The sequence below is a fragment of the Loxodonta africana genome, chromosome 11 (assembly GCF_030014295.1).
Source record: "Loxodonta africana isolate mLoxAfr1 chromosome 11, mLoxAfr1.hap2, whole genome shotgun sequence".
NCBI lineage: Eukaryota > Metazoa > Chordata > Mammalia > Proboscidea > Elephantidae > Loxodonta > Loxodonta africana.
The window spans coordinates 2,056,270-2,081,500 of record NC_087352.1 but is presented as its reverse complement, the minus strand read 5'-3'; the positions used below and the strand labels follow the sequence as shown (position 1 = coordinate 2,081,500).

The 25,231-nt window shown below is 52.7% G+C and overlaps 2 protein-coding genes across 3 annotated transcripts; one reads left to right on the top strand and one right to left on the bottom strand.

Moving 5' to 3' along the window:
* Nucleotides 1-3,676: 3,676 nt before the first annotated feature.
* Nucleotides 3,677-25,228, bottom strand: SBSN (suprabasin). 2 transcript variants are annotated; one of them, XR_010323299.1, is made up of 5 exons: nucleotides 25,007-25,228; nucleotides 13,093-13,194; nucleotides 5,421-5,486; nucleotides 5,267-5,311; nucleotides 3,834-3,863 (listed from the first exon to the last, which is right to left on the bottom strand). XR_010323299.1 is itself a non-coding variant. In XM_023539859.2 (4 exons), exons 1-4 carry the CDS (start codon nucleotides 8,113-8,115, stop codon nucleotides 3,840-3,842), a joined length of 1,308 nt encoding a protein of 435 aa, XP_023395627.2. In that variant the 5' UTR covers nucleotides 8,116-9,137; the 3' UTR covers nucleotides 3,677-3,839. The 2 variants fall into 2 exon arrangements, 1 of the variants encoding a protein (XP_023395627.2); XM_023539859.2 differs by lacking the exons at nucleotides 13,093-13,194; nucleotides 25,007-25,228 and adding an exon at nucleotides 6,943-9,137 and having other exon boundaries at nucleotides 3,677-3,863.
* GAPDHS (glyceraldehyde-3-phosphate dehydrogenase, spermatogenic) lies at nucleotides 13,880-24,942 on the top strand. The gene is made up of 13 exons (XM_023539822.2): nucleotides 13,880-14,191; nucleotides 14,456-14,524; nucleotides 14,663-14,801; nucleotides 17,806-17,980; nucleotides 18,812-18,908; nucleotides 19,098-19,204; nucleotides 21,468-21,558; nucleotides 21,641-21,759; nucleotides 22,102-22,183; nucleotides 22,503-22,654; nucleotides 22,839-23,001; nucleotides 24,574-24,671; nucleotides 24,759-24,942. Exons 1-13 carry the CDS (start codon nucleotides 13,880-13,882, stop codon nucleotides 24,829-24,831), a joined length of 1,677 nt encoding a protein of 558 aa, XP_023395590.1. The 3' UTR covers nucleotides 24,832-24,942.
* Nucleotides 25,229-25,231: the final 3 nt, after the last annotated feature.

The window sequence follows — 25,231 nt, the reverse complement described above, 5'->3', positions numbered from 1 at the left end:
ATCTATGGTCAACTGATTTTTGACAAGGGTACTAAGTCCATTCGATGGGGAAAGAAGAGTTTCTTCAATGAATACTATCGGGAAAATTGGATTTCCACATGCAGGAAAATCAGACAGGGCCTTGCTTCACAACACACCAAAAAAAAGAGATTCAAAATGGATTAAGGACCTAAATTTGCAAACTAAAGCCATAAAATTCTTAGAAGAAAATGCAGGTGCAACGACGTCAGGCCTAGCTTGTAACAATGGATTATCTAATATAATAACAAAAGCACAAAGAGCAAAAGACAAAATAAATATATGGGACCTTATAAAAATTAAAAGCTTATGTTCCTCAAAAGAATACCAAAAAAGTGAAAAGACAAGCTACCGGCTGGAGAATATCTTTGGAAACCATATATCTGACAAGAATCTAAAAACCAAAATGTATATATTCACAACAACAAAAAGACAAATAGCCCAATCAAAAAATGGGCAAAGAACTTGAATAAACATTTCACCAAAGAGGGCATTCAAATGTCCACTGAACACATGAAAAGAAGCTCGGTGCCATTATCCACCAGAGAGATACAAATCAAAACCACAATAAGATATGATTTCACTCCCACTAGGATTGCTAGGAGACCTGGTGGTGCAGTCGGTAAGAACTTGGCTGCTAACCAAGGTCAGCAGTTCAAATCCACCAGCTGCTCCTTGGAAACCCTATGGGGCGGCTCTACTCTGCCCTTTTAGGCTTGCTATGAGTTGGAAGCAACTCGACAGCAATGAGTTTGTTTCTTTGGTTTTGGCTTTAGGATGGCTAAGATTAAAAAAGAAAATAACAAATGTTGGGGAGGATGTAGGAAATTGGAACCTTTATTGCTGATGGGAATGCAAAATGGCACAGCCATTGTGGAAAACACTGTGGCAGTTCCTCAAAAAACTAAAACTAGAACTACGTATGGCCCAGGGATTCCACTCCTTGGTATATACCCAAAAGAATGGAAAGCAGAGGCTCAAACGGATACTTGTATACCAATGTTCATCGTAGCACTAGCCACAATAGTCAAAAAGAGGAAAACAACCCAAATGCTCACCAGTAGATGAATGGATAAACAAAATGTGAGGCACACATACTCAGCCAGTACGAGAAACGAAGTCTGGATACACTTTACAATACAGATGAAGCTTGAAGACATGATGGTGAGTGAAATAAATTGATCATAAAAGGACAGATATTGTACGCCATCACTTGTATAAAAAGACAAGAACAGCCAAACGTGTGGAGACCAATGTTTGTTAGTGCTGCCAAGGGTGGGAGGAAGGGAGGACGGGCGATTGTTGCTATGGAGCGCTGAATTTCAGTTTACAGTGTTGGAAAAATCGCATTGATTAAGGATAGGATTGCACAGCCAATTAATGTAATTGCTGTCAATAAGTTATACACCTGTAAAAAGTCGAACAGGCAAAAATTGTGATAGATGTATTTATGACAAAAAAAAAGAGTAGCTGCTGAGGCAGCTTGTGTACAACCAAACACCTCATGGGATTTTGTTCCTTGGTTTGGAGGTTTACAGTCATGGTTTCATGGAACATCCCAGCTAATTGGCCTAAACATCATGTTTACTTCTTCTGTTCTACCTCCTAGTTCGTTGCGTAGTGCCTGGGGTTGTTAAAAGCTTGCAAGCAATCATCCAAGGTACAATTGGTCTTTATTTGTCCAAGGTGGCAGAAGAAGAAAGGGGATCAGGAGTAGGAGGAAGAAATGGAATGTGTGTCTAATTACCTCCATAAACAACTGCTGCCTTTTCCATGAGACCAGAAGAGCTGGATCATGTCCAGCTATCATTAGTGAACATTTTGATCGAAGTTCTATAGCAGAATCATGATCAAAAGGGGGGAGATAAAGAACAAAATTTCAAATTCTCACAGAATCCAAACTTTCTGGTTTGAAAGGTTAGATAGGAGACCTGGGGTGGGGGGCAGTAAGTTTAATGGGGGAGGAACAACTCAGAAAATGAGGGTGAGAATGGTTGCACAACTCAAAGAATGTAATCAATGTCACCAAATCGTACGTGTTGAAATTGTTGAATTGGTGTATATTCTCCTGTGTATATTCTCAACAACAAAAATTTAAAAAATTTCAAGTGTATTGATACATGGGTAGGTGGATAAGTGTGTAATAAAGCAAATACAGTAAAATGGCAATAGCAGAATCCAGGTGGTAGATATACAGATATTCACTGTAAAATTCATATTTGCAGTATGTTTGAAATTTTTTCAAAATCAAATATTGCAGGTGGAGAGGAGGGACATATGTGATATGACATTCTACAAATAAGGGAAAACGCAGTGCATATAAGGTGCCAAGACATCACCTTTATTGCATAAGTGACCCCCAAGCGTCACTTAATCGTTATGGATGCATTGCTTTTATTTTTTTCATGTTGTTTTTGTGTCTCCTTAGGAAACTATTAATTCCCCAAGGGAAGAACACCTTGTCTCTTATTTTGGTCCCAGGGGTTGATGGAACTTTGGAGCTGGAAGCCATGTTTGCAGCACTCCATGCAGACCCTTCCCCGCTTTCTAGCTGAGGAAATTGTGGCCCCAGAGGGGAAGTGAGCTGCCCACAGGCACTGGGTCCTGATTGGAACACGGGACTCCCAGCACCAGGCCAGTGTTTGGGGTGTGTTTGGAGAGACAGGAAGGGTGACGCCCAGGTTCTGGTAGGGAACAGGGAATGAGATCCAGGCCTGCCGCCTTCTCACAATGACCTCAGTGGACAAGCGCTCTTGTTTCTCAGAGGCTCAGTTTCCTCATCCATATGACGGGAATACTAAAAGGACTTCTGTCATTGAGTTGTTGGACACTTTAATGGTGAGACTATGGACAGCCCTTCGCACGGGCCTCGGACCTAGTAGGTGCCCTGTACGTAGTAGTTGGGCTTTGAGTCATTCCCAGACCTGAAAACAGGGCCATGTCTCCATTCGTGTCATTGGTAGAGAGGCCCTCCCTCCTTGTTGCCCTGCCCTCTCCCTCTCCCCTGAGAGGGTCTCTCACTTGTGTCTGTTTCCCCTTTCCTTAATCACTGACTTCCCATCCCAACTGACGCCAAACAGAAACCAGCCCCCGTATCTACAGAATGTCCTTTGCCTCTCTCAGACTCTTTCTCTCCCTCCACTTACTGACTGTGGCCTTGCTCATGTTTCTATTCCATGTGAGCCTCTGTGTACTATAAAATGGGGCAGTAACAGTACCTCTCACCTCACTAGGAGGTTGGGAGGATTCGGTGATATTGTGCGTGTGAGGTGCACTGCAGGGAGCTGGGCGTGTCCTACCCACCCAGTAAATACAAGCTATTACTGTTCCTCTGGAGTCACGCCCCTCAACAAGGAAGCTACCCCTTGGGCTCACCTAGGCTCCGGCTGTTCTCTCTGGGGCTTCGCTCCCCACTGCCAGCCTGAGGTAGTTTTCCTTGCATGGCTGCTCCTCCCAGCCCCAAGCATGGGCTTTGGACACTTCCGGAGCATGGCTGATCCCTGTTAACCACCCTCTCAGACCTCATCAGCCTGAAATCTCCAGCTCAGCCCACACTGGGCTTCAGACCCCTACTCCTTCAGTGGGTAACGAGGAGCAGAAGGACACACACCCCAAATCCCACCTTAGGGAGCACAATGGCCCATGAGGAGACAGTGCATCACAGTTCAGTGTGTCGTTTATTCATTTACACATTTACTCTTCAGTCCAGCCCCCACGAGGGATGGCAGAACCCCCCTTCCCCCACCCCCCAGCTCCTCCAGGTCATTTCAGCGGCTATGACAACAGGAACATCAATCTGCTCAGCAAGGCCAGGCATCAGTTTAAGGGATGATGTTGGTGACGCTCTGGGAGAGAGCAGAGAGGGAATGAATGTAGGGTCCCAGAGCACACAGTCATGAAGGGGACCAAGACACCCCCTCCCCAAGAGAAGCGAGAGGGAGACTGGCCACCTGGCCCAGGAATTGCTTGTGTTCGGGGACCACCTGAAGAAGCTGGCACCTGGATCTGGGAAGAATGCGGAGCTGGCCCTCCCAGGCAGAGGCACTGAGGCCTCTGTAGGAACCAGGAAGGGAATTAATTTCTCACGTTCCTTTGGAAATTCTGTGAAAGTTGGGAAGAAAAGCCAGGAAGGATGTCCGCCTCCTGCTGACTGGTCTAGCTCAAACTTCCTTTTATTTCAGTCAGTGAAACGCTCTGTCCCCGAGAAAGGCCTTGTCTAGAAACAGAGCCTAGAGGACCCACACAAATGCAAGGCCATAGTTTATTAACCCCAGCACTGACCTCAAATCCACCCCTTCTTCACACAACCCAGCCTTATCCCTAGCTCAGGTGGATCCCTGTCCTTAACTTATCCCCAGACACTCGTCTGTTCCGCCTCAAAGGACCCCATCTTACCCCATCCGAACCACTTGCCATGGAGGCAATTGTGACTCATGGCAACCCCATGTGTGTCAGGCTAGGACTGTGTTCTGTAAGGTTTTCAATGGCTGGTTTTTCAGAAAGAGATCACCGGCCCTTCCTTCCAAGGCACCTGCGGGTGGACTTGAGCCTCTAACCTTCTGGTCAGCAGCCAAGCACATTGACCATTTGCAGCATCCAGGGACGACTCCCGCCCCCACAGCGTGAGGATAAACGGGGCATGCCTTTCCCTTCCAAGTGGCAGCCCACAGAGCTGTTACACACCCTCCCCGCTGTGGCCCAGTCACAGGCGGCCAGTGTACTAAATGCAGAGTCAGAACTTCCCCTTGGGCCCAGAGCGAGGACCTGGATTCCATAGGAGCTTCTGTGGTGGAGGGAGGGCTCCTTCCAACCATAAAGAGGACAGAACCACGGGGTCCCGTCAGCCAGCATGTAGATGCCAGGCAGTAGGGGAGGACAGCAGAGGTCTTCATACTAGGGAGGGAGGCAGCCAGCCACTGGGACTCAGATGAGAGATGATGAGGAGGGATGAGGAGGGATGGCAGGCTTGGGGGGGTTCAGCAGCCTCTCCCTCCGTCCCTGACTCCCAGAAGTCTTTCCTCCCAGCTTGTGTCTGCCTCAATGAGAAAGGAAAGCACCCAAAAGCAGAAGTCAGAGCAAAGAGCAGGTGAAGAAAGAGAGGGCCAGGGCTGGGCAAGCAGGCTGGGTGACCTCTGCAAAGGCTGAGAGTCTGCCTGCAATGACGCTGTCCGTGGATAAGCAGTGGGAAGTGGGTGTAAGGGCTCCTCCCAAGATGGAGATCAGAAAGTAGAAGCCATGCGGCACTCACCCTCCACAGAGCTGGAAAGTTGACGAAGGGCTTGTTGACCGAGGCCTGGAATTCAAGGACACAAGAGGGTCAGTCTCCAGCATCCATCCCACCACCACCCCAGTGGCCTCCATACACCCCATCTCCAAGCCCAGGCTCTTCTTGGGTGACTTACTCCGGATGACAGTGTTGTGGTTCCAGCCCCTCCGTGAGGGCCGGTGGGTCTGCCTTGCTGACCGCCCTGTGAACAAACCCCAGACCAGCATTACAACCCCCTTAGCCCTTGAGGGTCTCCTTCTCCTGACTGATCTGCTCCCTTCTAGCGTGACTGGGCTTGAGGACAGGGTGGGGAGGTAGGCTTAACTCCCCCTCCCCCAACTGTCCAGAAAGGAATCTCAAGGGAATTAATTTCTCACATTCCTTTGGGAATTCTGTGAAAGTTGGGAAGAAAAGCCAGGAAGGATGTCCGCCTCCTGCTGACTGGTCTTGCCCAAACTTCCTTTTATTTTAGTCAGTGAAATGCTCTGTCCCCGAGAAAGGCCTTGTCTAGAAACAGAGCCTAGAGGACCCACACAAATGCAAGGCCATAGTTTATTAACCCCAGCGCTGACCTCAAATCCACCCCTTCTTCACACAACCCAGCCTTATCCCTAGCTCAGGTGGATCCCTGTCCTTAACTTATCCCCAGACACTCCGCAGTGGCTCTCCAGTAGCAACCCTGCTTCCAGTCACTGTTGTCAGCCTCAAACCCCTAAAAGACGGCTCTCTCCCGGACCTCCTCCGTCTGTCCCGCAGTTTGATTCAGACTCCTCCGCCTTACCACGCACACTTCCAACGGAGTCGCTTCCTCCTCACCCACTCATCCCTGGCTCCCTGCCTGGCAGCAGACATGGTTCTGGCCGGTGAGGCTTGGGCCAAGCCCCAAGATGTCACATCTTGCTGATCCCAAAACTCCTCACGGAAATTGGGGAATTGCCGATCCAGGAGCCAGCCTTCTCCTATTCCCCAAGCGCCCTCCTTGGTACCTGTTCTGTTGTGATTGGTGCCACTTGCCTGTCCTGGACTCCTGTATCTGTTCCCTCTACATAAATGGGTGTTGGGAATCCTCCAGGAGGTCTCCCAGTCTGGCAGTGTGGAGGGTGAGAAAGAACCCTGACCTGTGATTTGCCAGATCTGGGTCCTAGCCACATGACTGACCTTGGCAAATCTGAGCCTCAGTTTCCTTACCTGGTCATCAGAGAGTCAGCACCCTCACCCTGACTACCTCAAAAGGTTGTTGTGAAGATTAGACAGACTAGAGCTTATCTCAAAAAGCTGTTTCCCATGTTCACTCTTATCCTCTGGGTGTTTTCAACACTCATTCAGCTTATACTATAAAGATCTTGGTCTCGGTGACAGTTTTCTGTTCCCGGCAGAGGTTTCATGTTCCTCGCTTTAGACCTCCTTAACTAGGTAGAGGCGGGCAGCTCCCTAAGGTGGGACTGGGTCCCTTCCACCCTGTCCAATATGGGGCTTTGTATATAAGATGGCTTAGTCACCAGATGACCACCAGCTCCCTTGTAAGGGAGATGGAAAAGGAAGAGGGGGAACAGTTACATAGCTGCCCAAACTTCTTTTCTTTCCCCAAATGTCCCAAGGGTTTAACCTCCCCCTCTCGCAGCCCACTTCTCCCCAGTTTCCCAACCCCGTTCACCTACATTCAGCAGCTGGTTGGCCTCCTTGCCAGCTTGGTTGGCCCCATTATGAATATTCTGCTTCAACCTGTCCGCCTCCTTCCCAGCCTGGCCAGCAGCATGGTGGACACCTTGGCCAAGTTTCTCCGCTTCCTTTCCGGCCTGGCCAGCAGCGTAGTTGACCCCTTGGCCAAATTTCTCTGCCTCCTTCCCGGCCTGGTGGACCCCATCATGGACCCCTTGGATCACTTTGTCTGCTTCCTTTCCGGCTTGTTCAACGGCATGGTGAACATCCTGGCCAAACTTCTCCACTTCCTTCCCAGCCTGGTTAACTCTGTTATGTACCCTTTGGACCACTTTGTCTCCCTCTTTCCCAGCCTGACCTGCAGCATGGTGGACCCCCTGACCAAACTTCTCAGCCTCCTTCAAGGCCTCATTGACCCCCTGGTGGACTCCCTGGCCAAACTTCTCTGCCTCCTTCCCAGCTTGCCCAGCAGAATGGTGAACTCCCTGACCAAACTTCTCTGCTTCCTTCAAGGCCTCATTGACTCCATGGTGGGCCCCCTGACCCAGCTTCCCTGCCTCGTTCCCAGCCTGCCCTACGGCATGGTGGGCCCCCTGGCCCAGCTTCCCTGCCTCGTCCCCAGCCTGCCCTACGGCATGGTGAGCCCCCTGGCCCAGCTTCCCTGCCTCGTTCCCAGCCTGCCCTACGGCATGGTGGGCCCCCTGGCCCAGCTTCCCTGCCTCGTCCCCAGCCTGCCCTACGGCATGGTGGGCCCCCTGGCCAAGCCTCCCCACTTCACTCCCCACCTGGGTGACCCCATGATGGGCCCCCTGGATCACTTTGTCTGCCTCCTTCCCAACCTGTCCAGCAGCATTGTTGACCCCATGGCCAAACTTCTCTGCTTCCTTTCCTGCTTGTCCGACGCCATTGTTGATGCCCTTGTCCGGCTCCTTGGCAGCATAGTTCCCCATGTTGCTAAGTCCATTAAAAACCTTCTCCACTTCTCTTCCAGCTTGAGTGATTCCATTATTGATGCCTTCCAGGGCTTTGTCCACCTCTCTCCCTGCATTGCTCAGCCCTCGGTTTATCCCTTCAATGACCTTCTCAATGGGGTCATTGTTGGCTGCCCATCCAGGCAGGGCTCCCAATAGCAGTAGGAGGGAGCAGGATCTCACCAAAATGGCAGGATGCATATTGTTGGGAAGGTGAGAAGAATTCAGAGAGGAGCCAGGGAAGCAAGGCTCCTATTTATTCTCCGCCTCCCTCCTTCTCCTCCACCCCTCATGACTCAATTACCCCTGTGAGGCACTGACTTGGTCCCCAGTCAAGGAGGTATTTCCCAGGGAGATTGGGGTTGAGCAACGAGGAGAAGGAGGAGGAGAGGATGAGTCATAAATGGAGAAAAAAAACCTGGCATCTTTCCTCCTTCCCTGCTCAGGCCCTCCACCCCAGAGCCTAGATGTCTGCCCTTCCAATCACCTCCTCTTTTCATTCTTCACCCACTATCCAGGCTTCCTCTCTCTCAACTCCGCCTTCAATCTTCCTCCATCCCTGGGACCCAGGCCTGGTTCTTTAACACCTTCACTCCTCTGGAGGGATCTAAGTATCCAGCTTCCCCAGCAGTAAGAGTCTGGAAGGCGGGTGGGGGGTACAGGGAAGTTGAGGGGAGGCGGAGAGTACTCTGGGTGAGTTGAGAGAGTCATCAGAACTTTTTCTTGTCCATGCTGACACCCCACACATATCCCTACTTACTGTACTCCAGCCACACTGGTCTTCTCCCTACTCCTCGGATACATCAGGCTCATTCCTGCTTCATGGTTTGTGGCCTTTGCACTTACCATTCTCTCTGCCTGGAATGCAGAACCCATATTTTGATATGGCTGGCTCCTGGTTAAGAGCTCGACTGCTAACCAAAAGGTGGGCAGTTCCAAACCACAAGCTGCTCATTGGAAACCCTATGGGGGCAGTTCTACACTGTCCTTCAGGGTCACTATGAGTTGGAATCAACTCGACAGCAATGGGCTTGGTTTTTTGTTTTGTTTTGTTTTGGTTTTGGCACCTCTTTATTCTGTTCTTAGGGCTATTCTGTTCTTGGCTCAAATGTCACCTTCTCAAAATAAACCTTCCTTGACCACCCAGCCCTCAGTTATACTCTGTAATATCATCCTGTTGTTTTCACAGCACTTATGGCCATCAGAAATCACCTTTATATTTTATACCCATCTCACCTACCAGATTGTAAACTTCCTGCGGACAGGGCACTTGTCTGTGTTGATCACTGCTATATGCCAGCTGCTAGAGCATTGCCTGGGGAGTCAATAAATAGTTATAGATTGAACAAATGGATGGGTTAAAAGAAGCTAAGGGAAGAGAGGACAAGCCTGAGTCTTAGTCTCATGGGAGACTGGAGGGGAGTGTTCCTGGGCCCCCAGAACAACACCGTGTTCTTTGGGGATGGTTACAGATTTTAGAGCAAGGATCTTACTCTCTTCACAGAACCCAGGACTCCTGCCTCCCAGCCCTTGGGCAAAGGCAGGGGGCTGATTGCCATGAGCTAGGACAGGACGCAGTGTCTCCTGAAAAGCCGGTTGAGGGAGCCATGGGGAGGGGCCAAAGACCCGGGGCAGCAGTCAACTGTCAGAGCCAAAACTGGGCTTTGGGCCAGAAACTCATCCTTCCTGCCCTCCTCTCTCTTAGGGGCTTAGGAGGCTCCAACCTGAAACCCCAAGTGTTGCTGTTTTGGTACAGTTTGGAAGGGAAAACAGTGGAGAGTTTGGCCCAGAGCATAAAGGGGGCCAACAGAAGGCAGGGCAGGTCATGGCTGCCTACAGCATAGTATCTGGGAGCTAGTGTGGAGGGAGGCTGAGACCAGAAGAACAGGAGCCTGTGGGTGGGTTCAGTTGGGTGCAGAGGTGAAAGATATGTGGGTTTTGGTGCCAAGGGGAGAGACTGGGAGAGGGAGTGGGGTAGGTTTGCTGGTGGGAAGGAATGTGCAGGGTGTGAGCAAGTGGGGGCGGCATAGTTACACGTGTGGTTGCCCCAGCATGCTGAGAATCTGCACATGTTTTTAGGCTTTGCAAACAAGGGCAACAAGGCCCACTCCCCCTTAGAGGACCCAGGGCCCCACCCAGATCCTGGACACTTGGCTCCACCCAGGACCAGGCATCCAAGGCCCAGAGATCCAGGAGCTTCTGTCTTTTCTGGGCCCTGCCTGCAGAGGGTGACTAATTGTACCACCTCTACAAGCTTGAGCTCATCAAATCTGTTTCCCAGTTTCAGGCTCCAGGGACAAAGCCAAATCCCTAGGCAACTTCAGGTGTGGCTATCCTGTCCTTGTCCAGTGTCTAAATGAGGGAGTTTCCCATGCCAGGAGATTACTGGATGGGGAAGAGTTGGTGTGAGCTTCAGAATCCTAACCCGCCCTGAGACTGAAAGGTGGGGTCTCCCCTTTCGAAATGTACTCCATCTTTCCTTTTCCACCCCTCTCTCTGCCTTATCCTTCTATCTTCTCTCAGCTTCAGCCCCTCTCCCTCAGCCTCCCCATCTCTATTCATGCTACTATTTGGTTCAGTACTTCGGCATCGGTCTTCATTACTGAGATTGGCCCGAAGCTGTCCTTTCTTGTGCCATCCTCTGCTGGTTTGGGTCAGATGGTTGTGCTGGTCTCCTTGCGTGAGTTGAGGAGGCTTTTTTCAGTAGCTGAACCATCCCAGTCCTTCCCTAAAGTATGCCAGAGAAGGATTGGATGTAAGTCCACACAGTGTGCTTGCTGACCAGGAGTGCCTCTGCATGTGGAAACTGCCCCCGGGGCTTCCCAGCTTTGGTATGATCTCAGCAGTAGTCCAGAATGGCCAAGAATTATTCCCTGCTGGCTAGGTAGATCTTGCCCATAAAACCACCTAGATCTGAAACCTTTAGGATGACATATTGTTACTCTTTCTGTTTCTTCTTTCGTTATTCATCTAGTCAGGTTTGCTATTTCTTCTTGTACCAGTTTTGATCCTTCATACTTTCTAAGACAATTTTTCATTTTATCTAAGTGTTCAAGTCTACAGTTGCAAAGTTGCACAGAGTCAATCCCTTTTCAATCCTAGTTTTGTTCATGCTGTCTTTTATCCACTAATTGTATTTGTTAAAAGTTTGTCCCTTCCCACATGAGACTATGTGGGCAGCTCCTGTCTGGAGGGGAGAAGACAGGGCAGAGGGGGTTCAGAAGCTGGCCGAATGGACATGAAAATAGAGTGGAGGGAAGGAGTGTGCTGTCTTATATGGGGGAAAGCAACTAGGAGTATATGGCAAGGTGGATATAAATTTTTGTATGAAAGACTGATTTGACTTGTAAACTTTCACTTAAAGCACAATAAAAATTCAAAAAAAAGTTTGTCCCTTCCTCTTTTTTCTTTTAAACTAATCATCTGTGTTTTTGGTCTTGGTTCATTTAAATCTCCCCATCTGTACACGCAATGGCGCCCTGGTGGCGCAGTGGTTAGGCACTACTGTGAACTATAGCTGCTGACCAAAAGGTCGGCAGTTCAAATCCACCAGGCGCTCCTTGGAAACCCTATGGGGCAGTTCTACTCTGTCCTGTAGGGTCACTATGAGTCGGAATCGACTCAGCAGCAAGGAGTTACAGGCCCACTCTATGTATTCTCAATTCCACCTCTCCTGGGTCATCCAAGCAGGAGTCCCCCTCCCCCTCCTGTCTCAGGGCTGTTGCTTGGCAAACTAAATTCCCATGGAGGTTTGGGGAAGGAGGTGGGTATGGGAGAGCGTATGTCATTCTGCCCCTTCTTGCTTCCACCTCTTCCTCTGGATGATGACTCCTTCCTGGCCCAAATCCTCATGCCCCTAAACCTAGGTCAGAGCTGCGTGTCAACCGGCCCTGCAGGTGAAGGTGCGTGGCTGTGAGTCACAGACATGCAAGGCAAGCCCCCACCCTCAGTGCTTTGGGGGAGGGGGAGCCATTTGTTCTTCCCTAAATGTTTTTTGAGGAGCCCTGATGGCGCAATGGTTACGCACTCAGCTGCTGTCATGATTGAATTGTGTCCCCCAAAAATAATGTGTCAACTTGCTTAAGCCATGATGCCCATTGTGTGATTGTCCTCCACTGGGTGATTTTCCTATGTATTATAACTCTTAATCTCTGCCTGTGGTAAAAAGGATTAGGGTGGGACATAACACTCTTGCTTAGGTCACATTCCTGATCCAACCTAAAGGAAGTTTCCCTGGGGTGTGGCCTGCACCACCTTTTATCTTACAAGAGATAAAAGGAAAGGAAAGCAAGCAGAGAGTTGGGGACCTCATGCCACCAAGACAGCAACGCCGAGAGCAGAGAGCTTCCTTTGGACCTGTGCGGAGGACTCAAGATTCCTGCACAGAGAAGCTCCTAGACCAAGGGAAGGTTGATAACAAGGACTTTCCTCCAGAGTCGACCAAAAAAAAACCAAACTCATTGCCGTCGAGTTGATTCCGACTCACGGTGACGCTATAGGACACAGTAGAACTACCTCACATGGTTTCCAAGGAGAGCCTGGTGGATTTGAACTGCCGACTTTCTGGTTAGCAGCCGTAGCTCTTAACCACTATGCTACCAGAGCCGACAAAGAGAGAGAGAGAAAGCCTTCTCCTGGAGCTGACACCCCGAATTTGGACTTACAGCCTACTAGACCATGAAAGAATAAATTTCTCTTTGTTAAAGCCATCCACTTGTGGTATTTCTGTTATAGCAGCACTAGATGACTAAGACAGCTGCTAACCAAAAGGATGGCAGTTCAAGCCCACCAGCCACTCCATAGGAGAAAGACTCCATGGCAGGCTGCTTCCATAAAGATTACAGCCTTGGAAACCCTATAGGGCAGTTCTACTCTGTCCTGTAGGATCCGCATGTGTCGAAATCCACTTGACGGCACACGACAGCTGAGAGCCTGCTCTGCGCTAGGCACCATTCTAGGTGCCGGACGCACAGTGGTGAACAAAACAGGCAAGAATACATGCCCTGTGGGAGATCTACAGCCCAATGAAAGACACTGATCATGTAACCCAATAACCAGATCATGACAAACTACAAGAGAAGCTCCAAGGAAAAGAACCAGGCAGTGTGAGAGGATATGCCTTGGGGGCTGCTTTGAGACTGGGGGTCAGGAGAAACCTGGTGACGTTTACATACTCACTCGTTTCCTGAGTGAGCACCTTCCAAGCGCCAAGCATCTTCTAGTCGATGGGATACAGAAGCGATCAAGGCAGACAAGGTCCCTGCCATCACAGAGCTCACACTGCAGTGGGCAGAGACAACAGGCAGATAAACAAAGGAACAAACAACGTGATTTTAGAGAGAGAGATGTGCTATGAGGAAAATCAAAACCCATAGAGTGAACCCCAGAGCGGTTTGGACATTGGAGTACAAGAGGGCTTCCCAGCCCAACCCAGGGTGGGGAAGTCAGAGAAGGCTTCCAGGAAGATAGGCAGACAGTGGGCAGTAGATCATGACAGAAAGGAAGGGACTTTAGATGGGGAGTCCGGGAGGGCCTCTCTTAAAGGGTGACATCTAAGGGAAACAAGAAGCAGCCAAAAGAAGACTGGGAAGGGCATTCCAAGCCTAGGGAAGCAGCTGCATGCAGCAGATATCCACAGGGGAGGCCAAGAAACAGCATGGGGCCAGTGTGCCGAGGGGGAGAGAGAGGGGCTTGGAGGGACCAGGGTGAAAAGTTGGATTCCACTGCAGGAGCCTGTGGGTGTTTGCAACGGTGTGCACAGCGAGCGAGGTCACACTCCTAGACCAGGATGAAGTGGGCAGTGCACCCTCCCCCCATCTCCTGCCTATGCACAGCCCTGTCTGTGACGTCACTGGACACTGTGACATCAGGAAAGAAGCTTCGGCCCGAGAACCCCGGGCGCCCAGCATCTCAGTACCATCACAGCGGGTACCGGGGCGGCAAGGCCATGAGACCTTAGGAGGCTATGTCGAAGCGCGACATTGTCCTCACCAATGTCACCGTCGTCCAGCTGCTGCGACAGCCATGCCCGGGTGAGGGAGGCAGCGGAGCGATCCCGGGGAAAGGAAGAAAGTGTGGTGTGGGGGGACACGCCGCCCCCGCACAGGGTCCTCGTCAGTCCCGAGTACCTCCTTCCAAAGGAGTGCGCTCGGGGAAGGCAGGAGGCACAGGAGCGGGTCCGCACCTGCCGGACTGGGCTCTTCCATCCAGGAACCGCCTCACTCCCTCCTCCCGCCTCGCCTTGCTCACCTCCAGCAAAGTGGTTTTTACCGCGATGGTGGGGGCACGGGGACCCTCCGTCCCCGGGCAGGGTGGACCTTGCGCAACTGTGGGGCCGTGGGAAGGTTAGAAGCAGCAGCCAGGACGGAGGCTGGAGCTCCGAGGGCGGCGAGGAGAGGGGCTTTAGGGCGTTTGTGAGGCGAGCTGGCGACTGCTGAAGGGCTGCTGGCGGGCTAGGTTTTCGTATAAGCTTGCGTGATGTTCGTGGCGACCGACTGCTGTGGATGTGGGTGGACGTGGTCCGCCCTGGTGTCGCACAAAGCAAGGGCACCCGCAGCCTGCCAGGGCCGTGTTAATCGTGGGCGTGCGCTCACTGAAGCCTCGCAACCAGGTGAGGTCAGTGTGCTTACTGTCCCCACTTTCAGAGCGATTGGCAGAGGTAAGGGAGGGCAAATCACTTGCCCAGGACTCTCAGCAAGCGGGTGGTAGAGCCGGGGGCCCAGCGCCGCTGTTCCACGCCTGTGGGCAGCCCGGCCTCACCCAGCCAGAGCTGCGCGCGCGCGCACATATTCCACCCAGACCAAGCCAGGAAGGCAACCTCGGTTCCCTGGCTGTTGCCTCACTTCCCAGGGCTGGGGAGCCAGCCGGGAAGCCTCCGTACCACAGGGGTAGGTGTGGCGCCGTGGGGCGGGGCTTTGGCTGGGCTGCGGGGTAGAGGTTAAAGGTCACTGGGCTTGAACGCCTTCCAGGCTCATCGCTTGCTCTGTGACTTGGAATCTCAGTTCCCCCCCCCAAGTAGGTTTATAGCGCATGCCTCACAGGACCCAGTGAGATGACGAACACTAAGAGCTCAGCATAGCACCTGGCCCCTGATAAACCCGTGGGGTGGAATGGATTTCGACTCACAGATACCCTATAGGACAGAGTAGGACTGCTCCAAAGCGTTTCCAATGGTGGATTCAACTGCTGACCTTTTGGTTAGCAGCGAAGCTCTTAACCACTGTGCCACCAGGGCTCCCGGCACCCTGGAAATGGGAGCGTCATTGTAATTGTGAATGTGCACGCCAAGGCCTTGTTTCACCTCCCAGGTGATGCTCTGTACACCGCAGTTTCTCCCTGCTGGCTCTTCCTTCCTAGCACAGCACTCTCCTTCATCCCATGTACCCCACCCCTACAGCCGAGAGGAGGAGAGGGCTGGGGCTGGGGGAGTAGGGAGATGAGGACCATCAGGATCTTTTCTGAAAGGCCCTGAGTTGGCTCAGATCCCCGCCCTTAACCCAGGTAGACGAACCTCCCCCGTTCATGACATCAGAAACAGAACCCCCAGGAATGCAAACATCCTCAACGTCACCAAGAACCTCAGGGTCACTGTCACCATCAAACACTAATATGCTGGTGGCTAGTGGTTATTTTCTTTTCTTTTTTAGTGGTTAAGAGCTATGGCCGCTAACCAAAAAGTTGGCAGTTCAAATCCATCAGGTGCTCCTTGGAAACCCTATGGAGCAGTTCTACTCTGTCCTATAGGATCACTATAAGTTGGAATCGACTCGACAACAGTGGGTTTGGCTTTTTAATATGCAGTGGTTAACACACTTTAGCTGCCAACCAAAAGGTCAGTAGTTCAAACCCACCAGCCACCCCTTGGGAGAAAGATGTGGCAATCTACTTCAGAAAAGGTTACAGCCTTAGAAACCCTATGGGGCAGCTCTACTCTGTCCTATAGGGTCGCAGGGGGTCTGGTTTTTTAAATACCCTTATGGATTCGTACTGCCACTGGGAACACCCACAGTCCAGCCTGAGGCCACAAGGTCTGTGGCAGCAGGGAGACAGCAGCAGAGGGTCAGGCCAGCTGGTCCCAGCCCTTATCCAACCTTCACCTCCCACCAACCCCAACCACCTCCCCGGAGCCTCTGATTCTGGTGCCAAAAGCACCTCCCGCCTTCATCCTCCAGGCTCTCTCCTACCCCTTCTCTCCGTTTCCTCGTGAACACTTTTACTATCAGACTACCTCTGGTCCCCCAGTGAAAACAGCTTCTGTGCCTTGAGGTCTCGCTGAGCCATCACAGCGGCCTCCAGGTGGAGGGTCAGATGTGACACCCAGGAACCAGACCAGGGAGGTTCATCGCCTTTGCGAGACGGCACCTCTTCGGGCGGCTGAGCCAGGGCTGGTACCCAGGCCTGATTCCGCAGCCTGAAACCCTCTGCTGCCCAGGCCCCGCCCTGCTGTCTCCCCTCCTCTCTCCCAGCCCTCGTCTGTAGCTCAGGTAGAAGCACACTTGCAAGCACAGGTGTTTCTAGGTGCGACGTGGCAGCGCGTGTTGGGAAAGGCTGGGGGCTGAGCTCTCAGTCATCTCACATGGCGGTCATACACTCGTGCTTCCTAACCTTCCCTGAGGATAAGAATCGTTTGGAGTACGGGGCTCAGTGCAGACCATCTGAGTCATATTTTCCTAGAAAGAGGCCCCCCCAGATGGTTCTTACCATCAGAACAATTCACGGACCAATGGACTAGATCAGCAATTATCAGACAAGTCTGGGAAGTGATCACGGAAATACATGTGTGGGGTGTTTCCTGCTCTATCGTAGGCACCATGTATTTTGTTGCTGTTAGGTGCTGTCAAGTGGATTTTGACTCCTAGAGACCCCATGTGACAGAGGAGAACTGCCCCCTATGGTTTTCTAGGCTCTAATCTTTACGGGAACAGATCACCAGGTCTTTCTCCCATTCGGCCCCTGGGTGGGTTCAAACCATTAACATTTCGGATGGCAGCCAAGCACTTCACTGTTGAGCCACCAGGGCTCCTACTACGTATAATGCTGTTGTCAGATGCTGTCGAGTTGCTTCTGACCCCTAGCAAGCCCATGTACAACAGAATGAAACACTGCCTGGTCCTGTGCCATCCTCACAATTGTTATGCAGCCACTGTTGATGGTCTTCCTCTCTTTTGCCATGTATATCACCTCACCTGATCTGCTGGCACAATGGTTAAAGTGCTGGGCAGCTGCTAACCAAAAGGGCAGTGGTTGGAACCCACCAGCTGCTCCATGGCAGGAAGATTTGGCAGTCTGCTTACATAAAGATCTACGGCCTTGGAATCCCTGTGGGGCAGTTCTATTCTGTCCTAAACAGTTGCTATCAGTTGGAATCAACTCCACGGCAGTGTTTTTGTTTGTTTTTGGTAATTCTCCCAGTTACCCTCTGAGACAACTGCTATTATTTCCATTTTTACAGAGAAAGAAACTGAGGCACATAGAATATCACCCAGATAAATTGTTAAAAATACATGCCCGCTGAATTAGAATCTCCAGAGGAGGGGCCCTGGCACTGATATTTAAAACACACCTGCTCCCTCCCTTCCCATTCTGTGATTAAGTAGGTCCAGGAGACATTGGGCTAGTCCATTGACCACTCGGGGCCAGGAACCAGGAGCAGGTTCTGGGTGGTGGTTTGATCTCTTTCACTCTGATTGTGCAGTTCATTGTCCCTGTCCCCCTGATTTCCCTCCCTGGTGGCACAGTGGTTAAGAGCTCAGCTGCTGTCCAAAAGGTCAGCAGTCTGGATCCACCGGGCACTCCTTGGAAACTCTATGGGCCAGCTCGACTCTGTCCTACACGGTAGTCAGAATCGACTTCGTGGCAACAGGTTTTTGGTTTGTCTTTTTTGCCCCATAGTAACCAGAGCACCGCCCCCACCTGAGCCCAAGGTTGAGGCAGAGCCAGAACCTCAGCCTGAGCCCAAGCCCACACCGGAGCCAGTCACGGATGTACGAGCTGAGCCACCGCCGCCGCCGCCACCACCACCTAAGAAGCCTTCTGCGGCCCGGGAGTTGACTGTTGGCATCAATGGGTAAGCCTCTGCCCTGGCCCCAAGCTGCTCCTGACGCCACAGGGCTCCAGCCCTCCTCTGATACACACCAAGGGCCTGTCCACATCTCTCACCAGGAGGGCTTTCACTCTGCTCTCCCCAGACACACAGCAGGGAATGAGGCAGACAGGGCCCCTGCCCTCAGAGAACTCACAGCCTGGTGGGGAGAACAACAATCAAATAAATACACGGGACGGTTGAGTGGTGTGTGCTGAACAGTACGGCGCCCAGTGGGATGACAAGCATTAGCTGGGATGGTCAGGGAGGCCTCGGGAGGAGGCGGCACTAGAGTAAGACCTGAGCGATCAAAAGCAGCCAACATACAGCTTGCTGGGGAAAGTCTCCAAGGCAGAGGGACAAGCAACTGCTCTAGGGTGGAGGGGCCAGGCTCCTATGTTCAAGGACAGCCAGAAGGTCGACGTGGCTAGTGAAGAACAAGCAGAGGAGGAGGGAGGGAGGTGGAAAGCCCAGCAGTGGGGCTAGTAGGCCACGGTGAGGAGCTTGGACCTTGTTTAGTGGTGGGGAGAGGAGAAGGTTTCAGGCCGAGACATAATCGGACTTGCCTGTTTCAAAAGCTCCATCCAGCTACAACGTGGAAAACAGGGGCTAGGGGATGGATGGGCAGAGGAAGCAGCAAAAGGTTGTGAGGCTGAGGAAGTCATCTGGGCAAGAGATGATGGCGGCCCACGCATGGCCTTCTTCCCCAGATTGAAGCCTCCTACCCAGTCCTCCACACCCTCCTCTCCCATCCCATCCTCTGCCTGCTGGACGAAGATTCTGAGGCCAGCCCTCACAATCCTTGTCCCTGGACAGATTTGGACGTATTGGTCGCCTGGTGCTGCGCGCCTGCATGGAGAAGGGCATTAAGGTGGTGGCGGTGAACGACCCGTTCATTGACCCAGAATACATGGTGAGCAGCAAGAGAGGCTATGGGCAGGAAGGGTGGGCCCAGGCTAAGGTGGCTCGGGGGAGCTCTGGAGGAAGGCTCCCACCTGCAATGTGGGGCAGACCCACACCTTCACCAGTGTGGGGACTCTCTGGGGTACTCGCTGTTCCATCCCTTCCACCACAAGACTAGGACCCATTCTGTTTCCTGCAGGTGTACATGTTCAAGTATGACTCCACCCATGGCAGATACAAGGGGAACGTGGAGTGCAGGAACGGACGGCTGGTTGTGGATGACCAAGAGATCAGTGTTTTCCAGTGGTAAGGGCGGCATCCATCTGATGGCACGCCTACAGCACGTTAAGACAGGGTGTGGAGATGACCAAAACAGGATTCTAGCCTTTCAGATGGGGTTCATAACCCCCCAAATTGTGTGTGCATACCTCTGGGTACTGTCTGGAGAGAGGGCCTCCGAGAGGTCCCAGTCCCCTAAAATGGTTAAGAAGCACTAATCTAGAAAGATGTCCCACTGTACTCAGGAATAACTTCTTTTAAAACACACATTTGTGTGTTTTCTCACAGGCATATCAACTCAACATATTGAAAATTCTTGATTCACCATCAATCCCCAAACCTATTCACCTCCCTTTCCAGGAAATGGCATCCCCACCTAGCCAACTCCTTCCAGTCAGTTCCTACACAGCAGCCACAGGGGTCTTTCTAAACATCAGCTGGACCAGGTTACTCCATCTAAATGCTCCAAGGGCTTCCTGTTGCCCTACAAATAAGCTCTCAGTTCCTGATGGGGCCCCTAAGCACTATGCACCCCACCCAGCGGCCTCAGCCACGCTGACCCTGCCTCCTGGGACGCTGACATAGCATCTCTCACTAGGTGTGAAAGGGGAGTACCAGCAGCAGCCGCAGAGCTTGGCTAAACCCACCAGGGGGAATAATGAGGACCACCATCAGCCCAAAGCTGATTCCCATGAGGTGGAGGTCAGACACACCTCCACCCTCCAGCCTTTTTACCAATTCTTACACCAGCCACCTCTCCCACGGCACTCTCTACTTCTCTCCTGGGTTTGATGATCCATTGCAATGGCCACACAGAACTCACAGACAGTCAAATGGTTTATTAAGGAACAGGGTACAACTCACAAAGCATGTAGGCAGTCTCCCTTCTTCAGCGCAGGACAGCTCTCTCAGTTCCTCTTGGCAGGACAAGCCTCCTCTCGGCCACCTGAGGACAGGCTCCTCTCAGCCCTGCCTTCTAACCACTAACTCTCCCACAGGGCCCCTTCTGGGCCTGTCACCGCCTGGCTCTGCCACTGGGCCCTTCTAGGCCTCTAGCTGCCTTCAGTGTTACACCTCTTCTAGGAGGTTCCTTGACTCCTGTCTCTCTCCGCTGCTTCTTTCTGCTTTCTTCCTTCTGCTTCTCTTCTTGCTTCTGTCTAGCAAGCCTCTGTGGGGCAGGCTGCTACATCTACAAACTCCTCATCAATTTCAAGATATAGCCCTCCCACCAGGCCAAGAACTGGCCAGTTCCCTCTCTGTAGGCCACAGACACTTCATTTACATAGTAGGTAGGCTACAACTCACCTCATTTGCATAGTTTACAGATCAATCCCTGCAAGATGCATACCAATCACAGCACAGTTTGCAGCCCAGGACCAGGCAAAAAATATCGAACCAGGTTGTTCACAGCTTGCCCAGGAAATGTCAGTCAACCCGGGCAAAAGTAACCTCTAGGGTAGAAAACTAGGGCAAAGATAATCCCCATGACTTAGGGGGAAAATCTCTCAGGATGTTTTTCCAAAGAACCAAGGCAAAAGGTCACATAAAGGAACTCATTTCGCCACATGGGTGCCGTGCTGGCTTCTCAATACCCGTTTCACATAGTTCACACCGGTATTAACACTCATCCTTCATTTGAAGATGTTCAGAATCTGTAAGTCAGAACCAAACCAAGCCCACCACCATCAAGTCAATTCTGACTCATAATGACCCTGTAAGACAGAGTAGAACTGTCCCATTGGGTTTCCACGGAGCGCCTAGTGGATTCGAACTGCCGACTTTTCTTGGTTAGCAGCCAAATTCTTAACCAGGTAGATGTTTAGTATATTTCAAATGGAAACATTTGACAAAACAGCAAATAAAAATGTAAAATTACTACATGGGAAATAGCAAACCACCTTTACTTTTCTAATACAAACCATTAGCCATTGCTGGCCCCAAGGCTGCCTCAGCCTCAGCCCTCCTCTGGGGCAGCTCTCTGGAACCTAGGTGTTTTTCCTGGCCTCTGGTTTCAGGCTCCCTGTTACAGGAGCTGAGTGGCAAAGACAAGAGGGGCTCGGGGGACAGGGGACAGGGGACCAGGAAGCAGAAGCAGCAGGGCAGACCTGGCCCTCGTGTAGTTCACATTCTGAGCAGCCAACGTAGAAAGCGTCTGACCTGGCTGGGAGTAGCCAGAGACAGTCTCCTGAGGAAGCTGAAGTGCGGGTTAAGGAGGTAGCGGGCTGAGGACCGTGCAGGTGAGGCCCGCACAGGAGAGGGCCTGGCTCACAGCTGCGCCACCCCTCCACAGCAAGGAGCCCAAAGAAATCCCCTGGAAGGCCGTTGGGAGCCCCTTTGTGGTGGAGTCCACAGGCGTGTACCTCTCCATAGAAGCGGCTTCGGTGAGTGAGAGAGGAGCCAGGCTGATGTAGAGGAGGGGCTGCAGCACTGGAAGCGCCTCCTAACACCTGTGCTCCCTCCTAGGCCCACATCACGGCAGGTGCCCAGCGTGTGGTCATCAGCGCACCCTCACCGGACGCACCCATGTTCGTCATGGGTGTGAACGAAAAGGAGTATAACCCTGGCACCATGAACATCGTCAGGTAACGGTGGGGTGCCCGGGTGGGGGATCAGACTCGAGACCCCTAGCGCTTTCTTCCCAGGGATCTGCTTCTCCCCCCTGAAGTCAGCACGGCAAGCATGTAAACCTTACCCTAAGACTACCTGGTAGAAATGCAAGGCTTTGTAGAACACGCTTGAGGGAGCCCTCCAGCTACACCTCTGGTGCCACCTGCGTTCCAGTGGCACCCCCAATGACCCATCTCACCTCCAACCTGACTTTTCACAAAACCAAGCCTGTGTAAACACCCCAAGAGAGGGGCAAAGGTGGAGGGGCGGCTCTGGGTCCTGCCTCACAGCGCCCCTGCCCACTTGGGCCATTGCAGCAATGCATCCTGTACCACCAACTGCCTGGCCCCCCTGGCCAAGGTCATCCATGAGCAATTTGGGATCGTGGAAGGACTGATGGTGAGCCAAGGACAAGGGGCTGGGGCAGGAGGGATGGGAGGGAAACCCAGGGAAACCTCTGCTTCCCCAGGACCTGCTCAGTTGTAGCGTGACAGGAAAAGGCTGGCTAGGGAAGAAGCCCACGGGTGGTGATGTCTTTTAAAACACTGTGCAACTCTCAGGCAGGCAGGACTGAACCCTGGCATGTACGTGCCCTTCTGTAGTCTGTGGTGAGAGCCCCACTAGTCTCCACATCTGAGCCACTGCCCCAGGCCTGAGAGAAAAGAGGCTGGGGGCCTGGGAGCAGGAAGGCCTCACCTCAGCCCTCTTCTTCCCCAAGACCACAGTCCATTCCTACACGGCCACCCAGAAGACTGTGGACGGGCCATCAAAGAAGGCCTGGCGAGACGGACGGGGTGCTCACCAGAACATCATCCCAGCTGCCACAGGGGCTGCCAAGGCCGTAGGCAAAGTCATCCCAGAGCTCAAAGGGTATGAGAGCAGGAGGGCAGAGAGCCAGCCTGGGTGGAGGGCACACCCCAGGAGGATGGGACTGGTCCTAAAAGTCTTGAGGTGTTTGTTGAAGGGAAAGCAGGGGCCTGGCCAAGCCTCAGGGCAAGGGGGTGGAGGGAGAAGACCCTGGGTTCTGAATCCCATCCCTGATGTGAGTCTCCAGGAAGCTGACGGGAATGGCATTCCGGGTGCCCACCCCGGATGTGTCTGTCGTGGACCTGACCTGCCGCCTGGCCCGGCCTGCCACATACTCGGACATCAAGAATGCCATAAAAGCGGCGGCCAAGGGGCCCATGGCTGGCATCCTCGCCTACACCGAGGATGAGGTAGGGGCTGAGAAGGGACCCTGGGGGGGGCCCTCTGCAGGAAGGGTTGGGACTTCCACTTGACAGGGAGCTGCTCAAAGTGTGTCAGGACTGGAGCTGCAAGGCTGAGAGGACAGATCTCTGCCTCAGGGCCTTTGTATCTGATGCTTGTTTGGTCTGGAAAGCCCTTTGCCTTCGTGGCTACACAGTCTGCCCTCATTTCTTTCACGTACTACAATCCAGCTCCTCAGCAAGGCATCCCCTCTGAAAGACATTCTCTGTGTGGCTCTTTCCCTCACTGCTAGCCCCACGCCCGTGTGCACCACTCTAAAGAAGCAGGGACTAGAGACATCTTTTCACGCCCCCAGCCCAGGTCTGGCACACAGCAGGCCCTCAATATACACCCAGTGAGTGAAGGACGATAGCTCCCGTTCCTTCAGCACTTGCCCAGAGCCCAGCCCCGGTCACGTGCCTTCCCGGTGAGGCGAGGATGTCACTCCCTGGCACATCGCTCCCAGGACTGCCATCTCTGCATGTCCACCTTGGTACTGCCTCCCTGCCTCAGCTCCTGCCAGCCCACTCTCAAAGGGCACCCAGCATCTCTTAATGATATCAGATCAGATCACATCACCCTCCTGCTGAAAACCCTCCCAACACCAAAAAAAGAAAGCCAACTGCCTGTCCAGTCAATTCTGATTCACGGCAACCCCACGTGTGTCAGAGTAGAACTGTGCTCTATAGGGTTTTCATGGCTATGATCTTTCAGAAGCAGATTGCCAGGCCTTTCTTCCAAGGCCCCTCTGAGTGGGTTCGAATGCCAGCCTTTCCTTTAGTAGCCAAGCCCTTCACCATGTGCGCCACCCAGGGACTCCTGGCCTCCCACCACAAAACCCAAAACCCACTGCCACTGACTGAGTTGACTCTGACTCACAGCGACCCTATCGGATAGAGTAGAACTTAAAACTGCCCCATAGGGTTTCTAAGGCTGTAAATCTTTGCGGAACCAGACTGCCACATCTTTCTCCTCCTGCAGAGCGGCTGGAAGGTTTGAACTGCCAAACTTTTAGTTAGCAGCCCAGAGCGCTAACCACTGCACCACCAGGGACTCCTGGCCTCCTATCACACTGGGGCAAAAACCTCAGAGCCTCTGTGCTTGCTGCTCCTTCCTCCCCAGATACTGTGCTGAAGGCCTGAATTAGCTAGATCCTCCTAGGCGTCCAGGTGCAGGCTCACCACCTTCCTCAGAGAGGGCCTCCGTGCTGGCTGTTCTGAGTTGCCCGTGCCGTCCCTAGGGAGCGGTGGCTATCAGGACAGCATTAGGGTGTTGTGATCAGCGTCCTCTGGTCAGTCCCCTGCAGGCAGAACTATTTGCTTTGGTCAGGCCCTGTGCGGGGAACTTTGCAGTCCCCATCTCCTGACACTACCCCCACCCTGCAAATGAGACAGGCTCAGAGAAGTGAAGCCCCTTGCCCAATGTCACACACCCCATAAGTGGCAGGGCCAAGAATAGGACAAGCCTAAGAATCCCAAGCCTGAGCTCCTGGTGGGCCTTGCTCTGCTACCGGCACTTATCTTTGACTTTCCGACCCCCAGGTGGTCTCCTCGGACTTCACCACCGACCCCCACTCCTCCATCTTCGATGCCAAGGCCGGCATAGCTCTCAACGACAACTTTGTGAAGCTCATTTCCTGGTAAGGCTGCCGGAAGGAGTCGGAGAATGCGGGAGGGGGGCAGGGACGTCGACGGGGATCTCCTGACCCCCGCTCCTCGCTCCCCAGGTATGACAACGAGTACGGCTACAGTCACCGGGTGGTCGACCTCCTGCGCTACATGTTCAGCCGAGAGAAGTGAAGGGCAAGACCGCCCGCCAGCCCGCCTCGCTTCATGGGTTTCACCCGAAACTCCCATCCCCGCACGCGGCTTCCCCGAGGAGGGGCACCAGACGTGAGGGCCCTGCGCCGCTTTGCCCGCTGATGAAATTTAAAAAAAAAAAAAAAAGAAAAAAAAAAGAAGGCAGAAGGCTTACAACTGTGTTCTGTGTCTCTGCGCCGGGTCATGTCGGGTTCACACCCGGGTTCAAGGCCCGCCGCCCCCTTAACTCGATCGACCTGCACCCTCGAGTAAGGGGCTGCAGGCTCGACTCCGAGCCAGGTCCCACTTCGGGGAAACGAGACGTCCGCACTGGTGTGTAAGGCCCAGCGTGGCCGTGACCGGTCCCCAAAAGCGCGGCCCGGCCCCCTGTGCTCGCGCA

Bases quoted from the DNA above. Each gene is read 5' to 3' on its own strand.
- GAPDHS (XM_023539822.2), top strand. From the start codon at position 13,880: ATGTCGAAGCGCGACATTGTCCTCACCAATGTCACCGTCGTCCAGCTG. The intron at 22,184-22,502 runs GTGAGCCAAGGA...TTCTTCCCCAAG, and splicing joins GGATCGTGGAAGGACTGATG to ACCACAGTCCATTCCTACAC. The intron at 22,655-22,838 runs GTATGAGAGCAG...GTGAGTCTCCAG, and splicing joins GTCATCCCAGAGCTCAAAGG to GAAGCTGACGGGAATGGCAT.
- SBSN (XM_023539859.2), bottom strand. From the start codon at position 8,115: ATGCATCCTGCCATTTTGGTGAGATCCTGCTCCCTCCTACTGCTATTG. The intron at 5,487-6,942 runs GTAGGTGAACGG...GTTTGTTCACAG, and splicing joins AGGCCAACCAGCTGCTGAAT to GGCGGTCAGCAAGGCAGACC. The intron at 3,864-5,266 runs GTGAGTGCCGCA...GCTCTCTCCCAG, and splicing joins ACTTTCCAGCTCTGTGGAGG to AGCGTCACCAACATCATCCC.